The sequence below is a fragment of the Olea europaea genome, chromosome 12 (assembly GCF_002742605.1).
Source record: "Olea europaea var. sylvestris chromosome 12, O_europaea_v1, whole genome shotgun sequence".
NCBI classification, from domain to species: domain Eukaryota; kingdom Viridiplantae; phylum Streptophyta; class Magnoliopsida; order Lamiales; family Oleaceae; genus Olea; species Olea europaea.
In genome coordinates this window covers 24,833,760-24,847,691 of record NC_036248.1, presented here as the reverse complement: position 1 = coordinate 24,847,691, position 13,932 = coordinate 24,833,760, and the positions used below count along the sequence as shown (strand labels likewise).

The window sequence follows — 13,932 nt, the reverse complement described above, 5'->3', positions numbered from 1 at the left end:
TTATCCTCAACAAAGGATACATCTGCATGCTACAGAATCCATGGACATCCTGCTCTAAAGCATATGAATGTAATTATTTTTCTTAGTCATTTGCATGTGAGATATTTCACCAATAAAGGCGAAAATTTCATTGAAATACAATTGAGGGATCCTACACAGAAATTGTAAAAGCAAGCAAAAAGGAAGCTCGAAAGCTCCTAGAAATATTGTTACCGCAGTTGAAACAGGGACAAATTAGAAATTGATGACTCTATCGACCCTGCATAATTGAGTGTACATCAGAAGCGGTAATGATCGAAGAGCTATAAAGCTTTTTTTGTTAGCTTAAAGGATATGAGCAAAGTTCTCAAAATCGACAAAGAGTTACACGAACCTATGAAAGACTAGCTAAAAAATTTATTACAGTCACGTTTGCTTGAAGGCACGCGAACATGATATGAATTGACCCAAATGTTGCCTATCACGCTTTGAAACTCGATCTAAAGATCAAATCCAAAATGCAAAGGCATTGACAAATTAGTGCTGAGAAGTATGAGTCACTAAGAAACAAGGTGGATAAGTTATTAGAAAATGTTCGATTTGACTTTAGAAATTTGTAAATTTCTTCTGATTGTTATCTTAATATTTCTTTTCATCTCGTGCAATTTGGTTGATCCTCAATTATTTCGAATCAAATCTAATTAAGCTTTAAATCACCTATCTTCACACCAATTGCATCTAGGTTGGGTTTTCTCCTGTAATTTACATATTTACATTAAATTAAGTAGATATTCGCTCAATTAATAATTTATCAAGTTTAGAAGTTCATATAAGCGTGTAAAATGCACTTATTTACATGGATGTTCTCAAATCTAAGTCATGTCCATATTACAATAGGCACTTATATTGAGGTTCAATTAAGATTTCTTCTTGTTGTGCCCACACACATAAATCTCTTAAATTTTGAAATTTTCAGGAACACTAGAGAAAGTCAAAGAGTTTGAAGGTAGTATCGAGAAGATCAAAGTAAAATAATTTTTGAAATTCCAGTTTAAAAGATAATTTCTCATACACTCGTTTGTTTATTATTTAAAAAAAGAGAAAATTACACGCAATGTCAAAATTCACTAATTCATCTACAAAAACTTTTCAATAATTTGGCCACTTTTGTTCAGTGTTTACTCATTTCGATCGCTCCTCCGCTCGACTCTTCTTTTTCGTCTGGTTGTATCGGCATCTGGAACCTTCATTCTTCCCGTCTAGTGACACTTGCTCTTCACCGTTGCTAAAATTTTCAGCCTGTGGAGTATGTACCTGGGTTCCCAAGTTCTCATCAATAGGGATCCCCCCAATACTACAGATTATAGTTTCACAATCATTCTTGTTTGTCACATTTTGCATGTCTCTGAACTCGTGATGTTGTAAGCTTTCATATTGTTCCTCTGAAACAAACAAAGGCTCTTGTACATTGGTATACCTTACTATGTAGATACCAGGCCTGTTGGATTCTCAGTTTGAGCGATATTGTACGAAGAGTTGTTTCTTTGTGAATAAATGATAAGTGTATTTTATACACTTATTCAGGCTTTTAAATATGGGCATTTCATAGTTTTTAATGTAATTATAGCCTAATTTATTATATATTGTGTTATTAGGTGAAATTTGATGAATGAAAGTGGAATTGAAAAAAGAAAAGAGGCGAAATATCAACAAAAAATGGACAAGATCCAAAGTTTGAGAACTAAAGCGTAAATAATTAAAAGTTGTGTCGCACCTCACAATAAATATTTGAGAATGTTAGGGGTCAACTGGATGCAACTAGAGGTCAACAAGGAATGAAGTGTGATCAAAATATGGACACAAATCAATTTTCAACAGCACAAGTGCGTTCCAGATTTTCAACTTAAGATTGAAACTCATTTTTGAATTAGTAAGCATTCAAATTGGAAAAAAGTTACTTCAAGTAAAATTGTAGCCCTTTGAGTTATTTTCATAACTCAAAATGAATTTTTTTTAATAGGATATTAGAAGAGAAAATTATGATAAAAATACCAAAAGAAGTATAGTGTCGATCTTCACCGGAAAGGTGGCGCCGTGGCACCAACATCATGGTGCCTAGGTGCCCATGATCTGTTCTTACGATATCGCGACGTCACGTAGTGGCGCCTATGCACATTTACTTACCTAGGGTGCAAATTTTTGGCCTCTTTAAAGCCCATTAAAATCCTAGAGATTGAAAAGTATTCAAGGGAGATTCCATATATTGAGGCATAGAGAATACAACTAGAGATTGAAAAGTACTCAAGGGAGGGGGGAAAAAAAGATTCAAGTTTTGAAACATTGATTGGAGGAGGAAAAAGATCTTTGTGCAAGATAATTTCTTTTTCTACATCTTTCTTCAAAATCCAATGATATATATTATGAGTAACTAAATTTAATATTATGGTGAACAAGTAACCTACTAATTTATCTTTCATACACTTTTAGATTCTTGCTCTTTTATCTTTCATACATTGATTTTGCTATGAGTTTAATGCTTTGAATTACTTAATCACTAATTTAATGATTTTGTGAATCTTTTACGAATCAAGAGATGAGTTTAAGATTTAGACCATCTAATAAAATTCGATAGATTAGTATAATGTTTAGAGATACATATACTAATTACTACGATAATGTATGAATTCTTAGAATCAATGTTTCGTTTAACTAAAGTTGATTAGCATAGAGATATGTGATTGAATTAGTTAGATAGGTTCAATGAGAACTCGGGAGGAATAAATTGAGTACAATAGAAGAATTCAATCGAACACTATATTAGATTTTGAGTCTTGATTTAAGACTTAATTGTGATCAATAGGTAAAATTATTCTACTCTAATATCCATTCTATATTGAATTCTAAATTAATTTTTTTGTGCATCCGTTATTTTTAAGTACTTAGATTAAAAATCACAACGAATCGCAATTCTTCATTGTTTAATCAAATAGAAGTTAGAAAACTTAGATTAAATATTAAAGTATAATCCTTGTGAGAACGATAATCTGGACTCAAAGATACATTTTATACTTGTTCGATATCGTACACTTACGATAAAAAAACGCAACAATGGATATGCAACAATTCAAGTCTTCATATTCACGTATTTTGGGTGGAGAAATATTCATATTCAGGACTTCGAATTTTAATATCGTTGTAGTACATAGATCATGATTCGAAGTTTATCCATCAATCGTACGACAAGTCTTGGAATAATGATATTGTTTGGAACTACGATTGAAGTGATTGTGTTTCCTCGCCACTTCCATTTATCATCTACATGTACAAACTATCTCCCAAGTGATATGATGAATCTCAAATTTTCACTTATACCTGAATTTAAGCAAATGAAACGGTAAGCATGCTGCACAAATTTAATGTATCAAAGTTCAAATGTGTGCACGAAACACCTACAAATAACTTTTCCCGAGCAGTTTCAAACTAATTAAACAAACATTTACAATGGCTACCCCAAAAGTTAAGAAATGTCTAGATTAACATTTGAACTATCTATCTTGACAGTTCACATTTGTCGAGATTACATTTATGGAGTATGATGGAAAAACATTCTTTATGAAACATTAAATATATTCATCAATGTTCAACTACCGAACGAACAAATCTTGATAGACAATCTACACAATGCTAGATTAAGTAGGAAATATTCTAACTTTTCTATGCTTTGAACTAGCTATGTTTACTTTCTCAAAGAAGTATGTAAAACTAATCAAAATTAATGAATGAAGAATAATTTACAAAGCAATGTGATGTTATTATTTAATAATCAAAACTACTAAATTATAAGATTAAAACATTCAACATATATTGTAAATGCTAACAATTGGAATATGAATCCACTATGATTTCGACTTAAATGTTTCAATAGTTAAGGAGTAGTACACATATTTTTTGAGAGCAAATTTCACTTCAACGTCTCAAGAAAATGTTATGAAATAATATTTTTTCAATTAACAAATCTATTATTCATTGTATGATTACATATTCATGGAACCATCAAATCTTAGGATTAATTGTGCATTAAATGCATACAAACAGGTAATTACAATGGTAAATTTGACTTTTTGCAACATTCTGTAATATAAAGTAAATCATATTTTCTCAATAGAAGCAACACAAGCATTTCACTAAAGAGACTAGAACCAAGAGTAAACAATTTATTTAGCCCCTGTTTGACAGAATATTTTGGAAAGAATAAGGTCCTGGTTGGTTTGCCGTTTTCGGCCCATTTTCTGTTTTCGAAAACGTGGAAAACACGTTTGGTCCGTCATTTTCGAAAACAAATTAAAATTTATAACTGAAAACGCAAAACGACTTTTTATCGTTTTTAGCGTTTTCAGTTATAAATGTCGAAAACGCTCAAAATGCGGAAAACAGGCCATTTTCAGGGAAAACTAAAAATCGTTTTGAAAATGAAAATGGAAAATAAAAATCCAAACCAACCACTACCTAAATTTTTGAATAATAAATTTAGGAAAATTTTGTGACTAAAAATTAAGTAAAAATTTTGGATTTACATGAAAAATATTTTATTGTGAGAATACGTAGTTGAAAATAAATATGAGAAAGAATGATTGTCAAAGAAGAGCTTATTTGAATCTTTTACGAGTGACTTTTTTGTCAACTTATTGATATCAAATTACGTCCCTATTTGACAATCATTAAAATAAAATTTCAATTTTTTTAAAGTCATTTTAAACAACACATTCTATCAATAAAATATTTTTTTTTTAAAATTCAAAACTTTTTCTATTTTTTAATTTCACATTCTCCAAAAATATCACTATTTTATATTTATTTTCTCCAAAAAAAAAATAAATAAATAAAACTAAACTCATTTTAATGATTATCAAACACTATGTCAACTTCATAGTACTATGTAGGACATAATGTGGACGGACCTGCTATATGTGTACAGCCCCCGCCCCCAAACAATAGGGGGCCCACAATTTTTTTATTGGTCATGGACTCTCCTCTTGTAAGGAGGTCTGTCAACCCTGATGTACAAATAAATTTATCCTAATGTAGAACCTTGTTCAGTATATTCTTTAGAGGGATTGCTCCTTAGGACATATTCCAGTGGTGTAAAGGATAAGTGTAAGGCACACTCAACCTTCCTGGTAGTCGTGGTGTGAGGATTCGATTCTTAAAACATGAATTGACACTCTTTGTGGGCACCAATGTACAGGCTGCTCTTGTTCTTTGGCCTGCTGGGACACATCCCTCGATTAACTCTCTCATGATACTCCAGGGACCAAGCGGTGAGGGACCCTTAAAGTTGAAGTTCAACCTTCTTTTTTTTTTTTATATCTTTTTCTTTAGAGGGATTGATTGACATCCATCATTTGATTTCAAATTCTACGCTGTTTGAACAATGGACGATTAACTTGTTTCTTCTTTATGCTGCACATATATATTCATGCGATGAGTCGATTTTTGCCATTGCTTGGTGGAAATTTAATCTTAAATCAAAGTCAATAATTAATTTTATTCAAACATTTTAATAGTTCATAATTTTTCAATCACATATTTTATCAATTTTTATTAAAATATACTAAACTTAATTTTAATCTGCACCAAACAAGACAACTTTACATAAAGCTCGTACGCATGCCTTGCCCTGATCATTCATTTTGTTGGATCATGAGCCATGGTTAAAAATATTAAAATTTGGAGTCTCATCTTAAAATATCAACTTTATTAATAATAGTAATTCAGAACCTTATAAGTTGATCTATATTTTCATCTTTATTTGACGTAGAATTTAACCCTTAACAGAAAATAGTTTCAACCCTTTAAAAATATTATCATAATCATTTTCCTCAATTGGAACAGTTGTACAAAAGAGTGGACTAAGCGGAAAATTAGCATTTTGAAACCAAATGAGGGTGTGATTGATAACATTTACCTAGCAAAATATAAAATAAGAGTCTGTTTAGGAGTGATTTTTTCCTCCAAAAAATTGATTTTTTGACCGTTATTTCACTATTTCAGCTGTTATATTTGACTTGTTCTCTCACAGGTGGACCCCACTTTTCTCCTAACGGTCAAAAAATCAATTCTCAAAATCACTCTCAAACATGTTCTAAATAAATAAACTATTTTATTGTAGAATCTCTAGTCTAGTAATAGATAGCATTACTCCTTATTGATTAATAAAAAATTAATTATATACATTTTGAAATGAGTAATTTTTTACAAAAAACTACCAAAAAAAGTAAAAAACAAAAATTATTTCAAAGAATTACCGACATGAAATTAATTTGCTAGCTTTTATAATTACTTAACTTGAGAGAATTTGCAATTAAATCACTTGTATGTCAATTAAACTGTATCAATATAAAATTACAGCACATGATTCAAACTAGTTATTCTTTTTCACTCCTCTCTTTTTCTCAGCACAACAACATATATAAACTGCATTGCAACTAAATGAACTTTTTCTAGCCCTTCTTTTTCTGATGCAAAGATGGGATTCGTATGCCTTCAAAGGTACGAAACATGCGAATCAATTCAAAATCCCTCCAACATGCAAGTTAAGAAGCCAGGGTCATACTAGGACAGCTATCGATAGTGCAGGCCAAGATGTCTCTATAATCCCGGGATATCCTGAAAGAATCGTAAACTTTACCATCTCTGCTTTTTTTGTACTCGAACAGCAGGTTTGAATGGTCGAATGCTGTCAGTTTCACGAACCCATAATCAAAATCTCGGTAAATACTCCAATTCGGTTTGATGGTTGTGAACTCAGAAAGGCTTGCTCCTCCTCCCCCAGCAGCTACGTGTATTGTTCCGTTTAAGGAGCCCTTATAGAAGTTCTTCTCCTTATTTGTACAGATGTTCTGCAGAAACAAAAAGGAAGATGGATATAGATTATTCCAATCGTCACTGTATCACATTTTTGTTGAATTATATAACTGCACGAGACTAATCAATTCACAAGGCTGTTACATTACCTGGTAAACAGGACAAGTCCTTTCATAATTATGAACGTGTCCAAACATGGCTATATCGACTTTATACTTCTGCCAAAGTTTCTGAAGTTCTCTCCCCATTGGTTCTGCAAAAGATCCTTCGATTGCATAGGAATAATCTGAAGAATAACCCAAAACCCGATGTGCAAGGAATATCAGCCAAGGTTGCTTTTGTCTATCTACAGACGCCAAACAGTGCTCGATGAATTTATATTGCTCAGTTCCCTCTCTCCAGTCCTGTTCTGTGTCGGCTATGCAGAAGTGGAACATTCCATAGTCAGTTGAATACCTGAGAGGATAAGACAATAATATTTCAATCTCTCGAACTATAAGAGTTGATGTTTCACAAGAGATTAATTTTTAAAAATTACTCCTACCCCAATTTCTCTCCTCTTGTTTCTATTTAAGTAGGTTTCATTCTAGGTCTCACCTAAGATCGCAGTCTATCCTTAACTGAGGCAATATAGAACCAATGCAAAGCTGTCGAATTATTTACCGAACTATATTAACCATCTCCTTCAACAGTCAAAAGCAATAAATTGACTGAAGGGATGTTTGGGAAGAACAAAAGATAGATTGCAAGTAGGGTATTCTCGTTACTTTAGAATTACTTTCGAACTTCTATGTTGGTTGTGACATCTGAAGAGTTGCAATTGTAGACAAAGGTACTAGAGATTGATATTTTACTTTGAAAAATAAAATTAATCTAAAAAGAAGTTCAAACCCACCAGAATTTATCTCGGTTTTCAGCAGGAACAAAAAACATAGTTTCAGCCAAGACACCACATTCTCCGCCTGAATCCATGTTCCCATAGAATGACCCTGTCCCAGGCCAGTCTCGCTCATGGTTGCCACTGCAAAGATGAATATCAAGCAAAATCAAAACTGTTGAAGACTAAATTTAAATAGATCATCATGTTCACTCTATAGGGGCTTATGCTTTTAGATGAGGTGGGTTCAAGTCTTATTGCCACCCATTTACGAAAATTGTGCACTTAGCAGGACTTTGATGAATATATGCATTTGGCGTGAACGTGGGGGCATGTAAAAAACTAAATTTCACTAGATAAATTTGTCCCTTTCCTAATAGCTTAAGTTATTAGATGAGGTGGTTCAACTAAAGCATATGCGTTCAAGTTCCAAAAAAATCAGTAATGGACCTTGCAATCATGTAAGGTACACTCGAAGCAATTGGCTCAATCTGAGAAGTAAACTGATCCCACTGTGAAACATATCCATTAGCATAACAGATATCTCCAATGTGGAAGACTATATCAATGTTCTTCAAGTCATCGATAAGTTGCTTGGTAGTGTTAAGGGAGCCACGTTGAAAATTATTATACTCATTTGAGCCATCATATTCATCCTGCACACACAAAGTGATAACAAAAGATATAAATACATTACAAGAATGTGACTAGGCTTCTGAATTAGGAATCCAATATTTGCCAGATCAATGAAGTACTATAAACTGAAGCTGCAGTATTTTTCAACAGAACTCAAAATAACAGACCCTTAGCTCAAAAATGTAAATATAAAGTTTATAAACTTTTCATTATATAATGAGAAATGATGAAATACAATACTTTTTCTTGTTCAAGTATTAACTGAATCATAACTATTATCACCAAGGATTGTGTGTGCACAAAGCATGCTTATAATTCAGCCAAAGAATTCAAACCTTTCCCATGTCACCAAAAATGACAACTCGTTGCAAAGAGTTTTGACCGGGATAAGGAGATGCTTTGAATTTGTAAGTCCGAGTCCATATGTATGAACCATTGAACAACTTATGGCCCAATTTGTAGGTGTACCTGCAAAATCAACATGCAGCTTTGTTAAATTTTGATTCGCATGATCTCAACATGTTCGAATCTTGAAAAAAGGTGAGAAGAAGAAATCAAATATATATAAATTATGTTCATTATTGCTCAGGAAAATTAAGTGCAAACGCAAATGGAAGAAGAGAACTTTACCAATTTTTGTATTAACTGCTGTGTTCTATGTTTCTTAATTTTTGGCTATATTTGACAAATTTGATATTCATCTTAATTGGAAAACCACATTTCTCCTTCATTGATCACTTTTTTTTATTTTTCGCCAAGCTAAAAGTTATAAACAGTTGTCAAAAGATGAGGTGAGAGGAGCAAATCCCCCAAAAAGATCACTGTGTTTCCGAAAAATCGACCTAAATATAGACTAGACTGAAGATACAACATACACTGAATTGGGCCATAACTCCTTCAGAAAACCAGTATGAATGAATCCAGGATCGCGCCATCCGACAGTTCTAGCTGGTGCACCTGAAATTTTGTATATTATATTAGAATATACTCCACAAAATTTACAATTTTTGTTTTTTTCAGTCAATGAGTTGCAAGATTTAAAGTTGAGCTATAATCCATTATGAAAAAAGAGTGATAAGAAACAACTTAGAGGTCCCATTACTCACCACACATGCTGTTACGATCAAAAGTGAGTGTAACAGCTGGAGAACGTTTTTGTTTTTCTCCTTTCGGACCCCATTCGACAAAAGGCTCTGCCTCACTGATATCATATCCACTTGTCCAGGTCACAGTCATCTGAGATTCAATTCCAAAATAAGTCATTTCTTCCACTTGCCAACAAGACATGCAGAGGATATAGGAAATGTGAATAAATCTCTGATAAATTAAATCTATGGCAGTGTTATTGAACAAAAAAAGATATTAACAAAGGAAGAAAACAAGAGGTTGTCATAAGGTCATGATAAATAAAAAATAGCAGAGCAGACAAACTCACTTCATTCCATGTTTTTCCTTGTGCTAAGCGTGGGTATACTGGTGCGTTTGGATTAGCAAAGGCAATTGTATTTGACAATGCCACGAACTTCGGCTGTCGAGAGTGGAAAGGGACTATGTCAAAACAAGATTTTCCACAAATAACATCAAAGAAACGTTTTCAAGGGTAAGACTAGATACAAGCAAGATAATCAAAGGGAGCTGTAATTTGACCAAAAAAATTAAAGAAAAGATATTATGCTAGAACAAAATACCAAGCGTATGAGTTATCTATGTTGTGAAAAGCAATGAATTTATCAGCTATTGCTTCAAAAGCTCATTTCCATGGAATATAAATAATAAATTCTCTGTCATTGGAAGAATTTGAAACTAGGAAATGAAAAAATTAGATGAGTTTCAAGTAAATTTAAATCATCTAACACTTTTAACTCCATCAACTTTCTGAGAATTCATGTTGCTAGTCTGACAAAGTTCTATGTTGGCAACAATTCAACCAGCTTGAAAGATAGAAATCAAGAACGTAAAACCCATTATAAGTTTATCAAGTATCCCGACTGACTGTGTGGGGAAAAGATATTTTATTACAGTAGAATATTGGAGACAGTTAGTGTTTTATTGTTTCAGTCAATAATAAACTAATAGCAAATTTTCAAGCAAGACATAACAATTATGCAAATGTATAATATTGCCACTCTAAAGAGTTTAACTGTGCACTATGTGAATTCTAAGGCACGGTACAAGGTACCTACATTTAAAACTCCACCAGAAAATAATCCAAATGAAAAGTCGGATCTTTGGTTAATCAACTGAAACCTCAAAGATCCTTTTCCCGTATGCTTATACTTTGGGCTGGTGTAGTTAGCAAATTGATACTGCATGGAAAAAGAAAACAATATTAAATTAATATCCTCTTTTTACATTTGATCAAACCATGCTCTGTCATTGAATAAAAATCATGGAACGACAGGATGACTCGAACCTTTATAGGTGCAGTACACAAAAATGGAGAGCCCACTCGTGGATTTTCAGGGAGGCAGGTAGATGAGCTAAATATAAATTATAGAAACTCGTCAAATTAGCTTCACATCATCACAATATACAATAAATATATGCTGCAGAAGAATAATTCAAAACTAACTTGTGGTAGAGCTTCTGAAGATTAAGATCACAAAATTTAATGAAACAAGCAAAAAATTTAAATGCATCTACTCTACCTAAAATTAGACGGAGAAAATACTCCAATCCAATCATCATTCGATGGCCTTGGGTTTTCATATTTCAAAGTCACCCATTCTTTGTTTTGCTCCTGAAGTACAAGTAAAAGGTTCAGTAACTTAGAACATCTCTTTATATTTTCATTTCCAAACTTGCAAGACAATTAACTAGTGTCAGGTACTAATGTGCATATTTTATAGCATGCAACCAAGTTCTTGTTAAATTGAAGAGGCATATACTGAAGAGGACTTAGTCATAAATTTGGAACTCACATTAATTCCTAGAATTGATGGAGAGGCTTTAATGTAAGCATCATTATCAATAGCAAAAACAGTCTTGTGAATGGCAATTCTCGAAAGAGGCTGAACTCCATGTGATATCACCCCTTCAAGGCTCACCAGAGCCCAGAATACCATCAGCAGAGCCATAAAAACTCGCATTGCCCCAAACCCGATATCTGGAATAAACTGCAACAAAAATAATGACTAAAAACAAACAAGAAGGATCATTTTGGTATTCTACAACAACCAATCGTAGACGAAAACGAGAAAAAACTAAGCCTTGTCCCAATAATTTTTTGTCGCCAACTGTTTGGTTGTGGGGCTCATAATAACCATTAATAGATATTTCTCTGGATGAAGGGAACTCATTCCATAAAAATGTTGATTTGCTCTCCCTTGGCATCATGAGGCCATAAACAAAACAATCCAGTCCTCAATGTCCATATTAAAAGTACAGTAAATTTCTCCAAACAGACAAGAAAATAGACCAGATGCTAGAAGATTAAGCCCTGTTTGGTACAAATTAAAATATAGATAATCTAAGTCAAAGGAAAACAATTATTTTAAACTTTTCAACCACACTTTTCATCAATTTTTATCAAAAATCTACTAGGAAGGGAAGCTAAATTTCATATAAGAGAATAAATGCAAAGAACATATCCAGTTATATATAACAATATACATATACAGAAACTTAAGAAACTATTTCTTTCATTACTTTGGGGGTACTGAACAATCAAGAATAACTCTTAAGTAGAAAAGAAGAAGCAGCACAATCTGGGAAAAACGAGGTATTGAAAATCAGCAACTGGGCATTGAACATAAACTTAAATTAACTCAAAAAACAATTAAAACGATGTATACACAGTGGACTAACCATTCTGGAGTCAAAAGGGTACAGAATTTCAAACAGAAAAAGGAAAGTGCAAGTTCTAGAGGGCGTGCTGATCTGAGAAGAAGTCGGAGGATGAACTGAGTGGGACTACAAATAAATCAATTAACTCAAAGCTAAGCTAAAGCATTTTTGGAATCTTCTGTAGTGTAGATGTATATCAAACAGTTCTTGGAATCTTCTATGGTAGATTCGATAAATGGAGCTGCAATAATAGACTCTGACAGTAACCTGTGTCCAAATTAACTGTGTATAAGAATTCTGAGGTTCTTCCTTTGCAATTGCAAGTCAAACTTCGAAAGTATATCCTAGTCGTGTTTACATTGGGCACAGCGTGCGTAGTCCTTGACCCATTTTTATTTAAAAAATAAAAAAAAATCTCTCTCTTTAAATCTCACTTTCAATTTTATGTCTTAATTGGTAGCAATTTTTCATCCTAAAAAATAAATTTTTGACTGTTATTTTACTATTTCAACCATTATTGCTAACTTCTTCACTTATAGATAAAACTTATTTTTCTTTCTAATGGTCAAAAAATCAATTCTCATACTCACTATAAAATATGCCCTATATATCTTAGAACTCATAATTTTTATCCTCAATTTTTATTAAAATATACTAAAACCATAATTTTTAGCAAATCCAAACAATGATCTTTCCTATAGTCAATCATTACATTATGCCCATTTTATGTTGGTGAACATGTGTTGATGTAGATTTTAGAATAAATCCTTGTGTACAAGGAAATATTTACGGGGGAATTACATATCCGTCACATGACCCCACATGGAACCCGGTGCAAATAAAAAAAAAAAAAAAATTTACCCCACTCATGTGAGATCCCTGTAAAAGGTCTGTAAGAACTGGACCTGTACGCTCAGTTCGGTTGTAGATTTTATAAGTGATTTTTTTAAAAATGTGTCATTAAAATAAGAAAAATTATGGATCACATACAAAATTATTTTATTAAAAAAATGTGTACATAAAAATAAGTTTGAAAAAAATAAGTTTAGTGAAAGTATTTCTTTGCAGATTGCTTGGTCAACTAACTAGAGCCTTTGAAGAGGGAGCATCAACTTTAGAGCTCATTTGAAGAAAATTTGTTTATAATAAAATTTTGTAAAAAATGATTTTTTTTTTTATGTACAGTGGAAAAGTAAAGAAAAATTATAGATCTACATGTAAAATTATTTTATTTGACGAAATGTTTTTTAAAAAATCTGTACCATATGGAGCTTAATAATAATGTTACAACACGTTTAACTTTAAAATATTCTTAAAATTGACTTGTAAAAAGAAAGTTCACGACTTACTTAAAAACTCATAATAAAGGTCTTCTATGAGCGGACACCAAAATTCTAGCCAACATAACCTTAAAAATATGTGATCTTTATCAAAGAATCACTAAAGGTACAAAGAATATTTGATTTCAAGACCATCTAAATTCTATTATTATTTCTTTGTAATCCATTGTAGATTTCCAAATAGCACTGGATGTAACAAGTTGCACCGTTTAAGTGATTTTTAGTCGACTAGAGAAATGCACAAAGATTGAAAGCATCCACCACTTACAAAGGATCTAATGTAAAATGCGTAGAGATCAACAAGCATCGTTAGTTCGACGATAAAAGGTTTGGGTAAAGATCCAATAGCATCTATAGAGTGAGAAAGAGTGACTTGTAACAATTGAAAAGTGACTAAAAAGAGGATACTTTCCAAAAGATAGTGTAAAATTAAGTGTAAATTGACATTTT

The 13,932-nt window shown here is 32.3% G+C and overlaps 1 protein-coding gene across 3 annotated transcripts; it reads right to left on the bottom strand.

The window, feature by feature from the left end:
- Positions 1-6,286: 6,286 nt before the first annotated feature.
- On the bottom strand, positions 6,287-12,451 carry LOC111406169 (probable inactive purple acid phosphatase 1). Of its 3 annotated transcripts, none has more exons than XM_023035410.1 (13): positions 12,164-12,451; positions 11,278-11,490; positions 11,005-11,096; positions 10,770-10,836; positions 10,540-10,662; positions 9,792-9,884; positions 9,463-9,592; positions 9,232-9,313; positions 8,692-8,824; positions 8,171-8,376; positions 7,739-7,864; positions 6,993-7,299; positions 6,287-6,878 (listed from the first exon to the last, which is right to left on the bottom strand). In XM_023035410.1, exons 1-13 carry the CDS (start codon positions 12,164-12,166, stop codon positions 6,573-6,575), a joined length of 1,881 nt encoding a protein of 626 aa, XP_022891178.1. In that variant the 5' UTR covers positions 12,167-12,451; the 3' UTR covers positions 6,287-6,572. The 3 variants fall into 3 exon arrangements, with proteins under 3 accessions (XP_022891178.1, XP_022891179.1, XP_022891180.1); XM_023035411.1 differs by having other exon boundaries at positions 11,278-11,472; XM_023035412.1 differs by having other exon boundaries at positions 11,278-11,462.
- Positions 12,452-13,932: the final 1,481 nt, after the last annotated feature.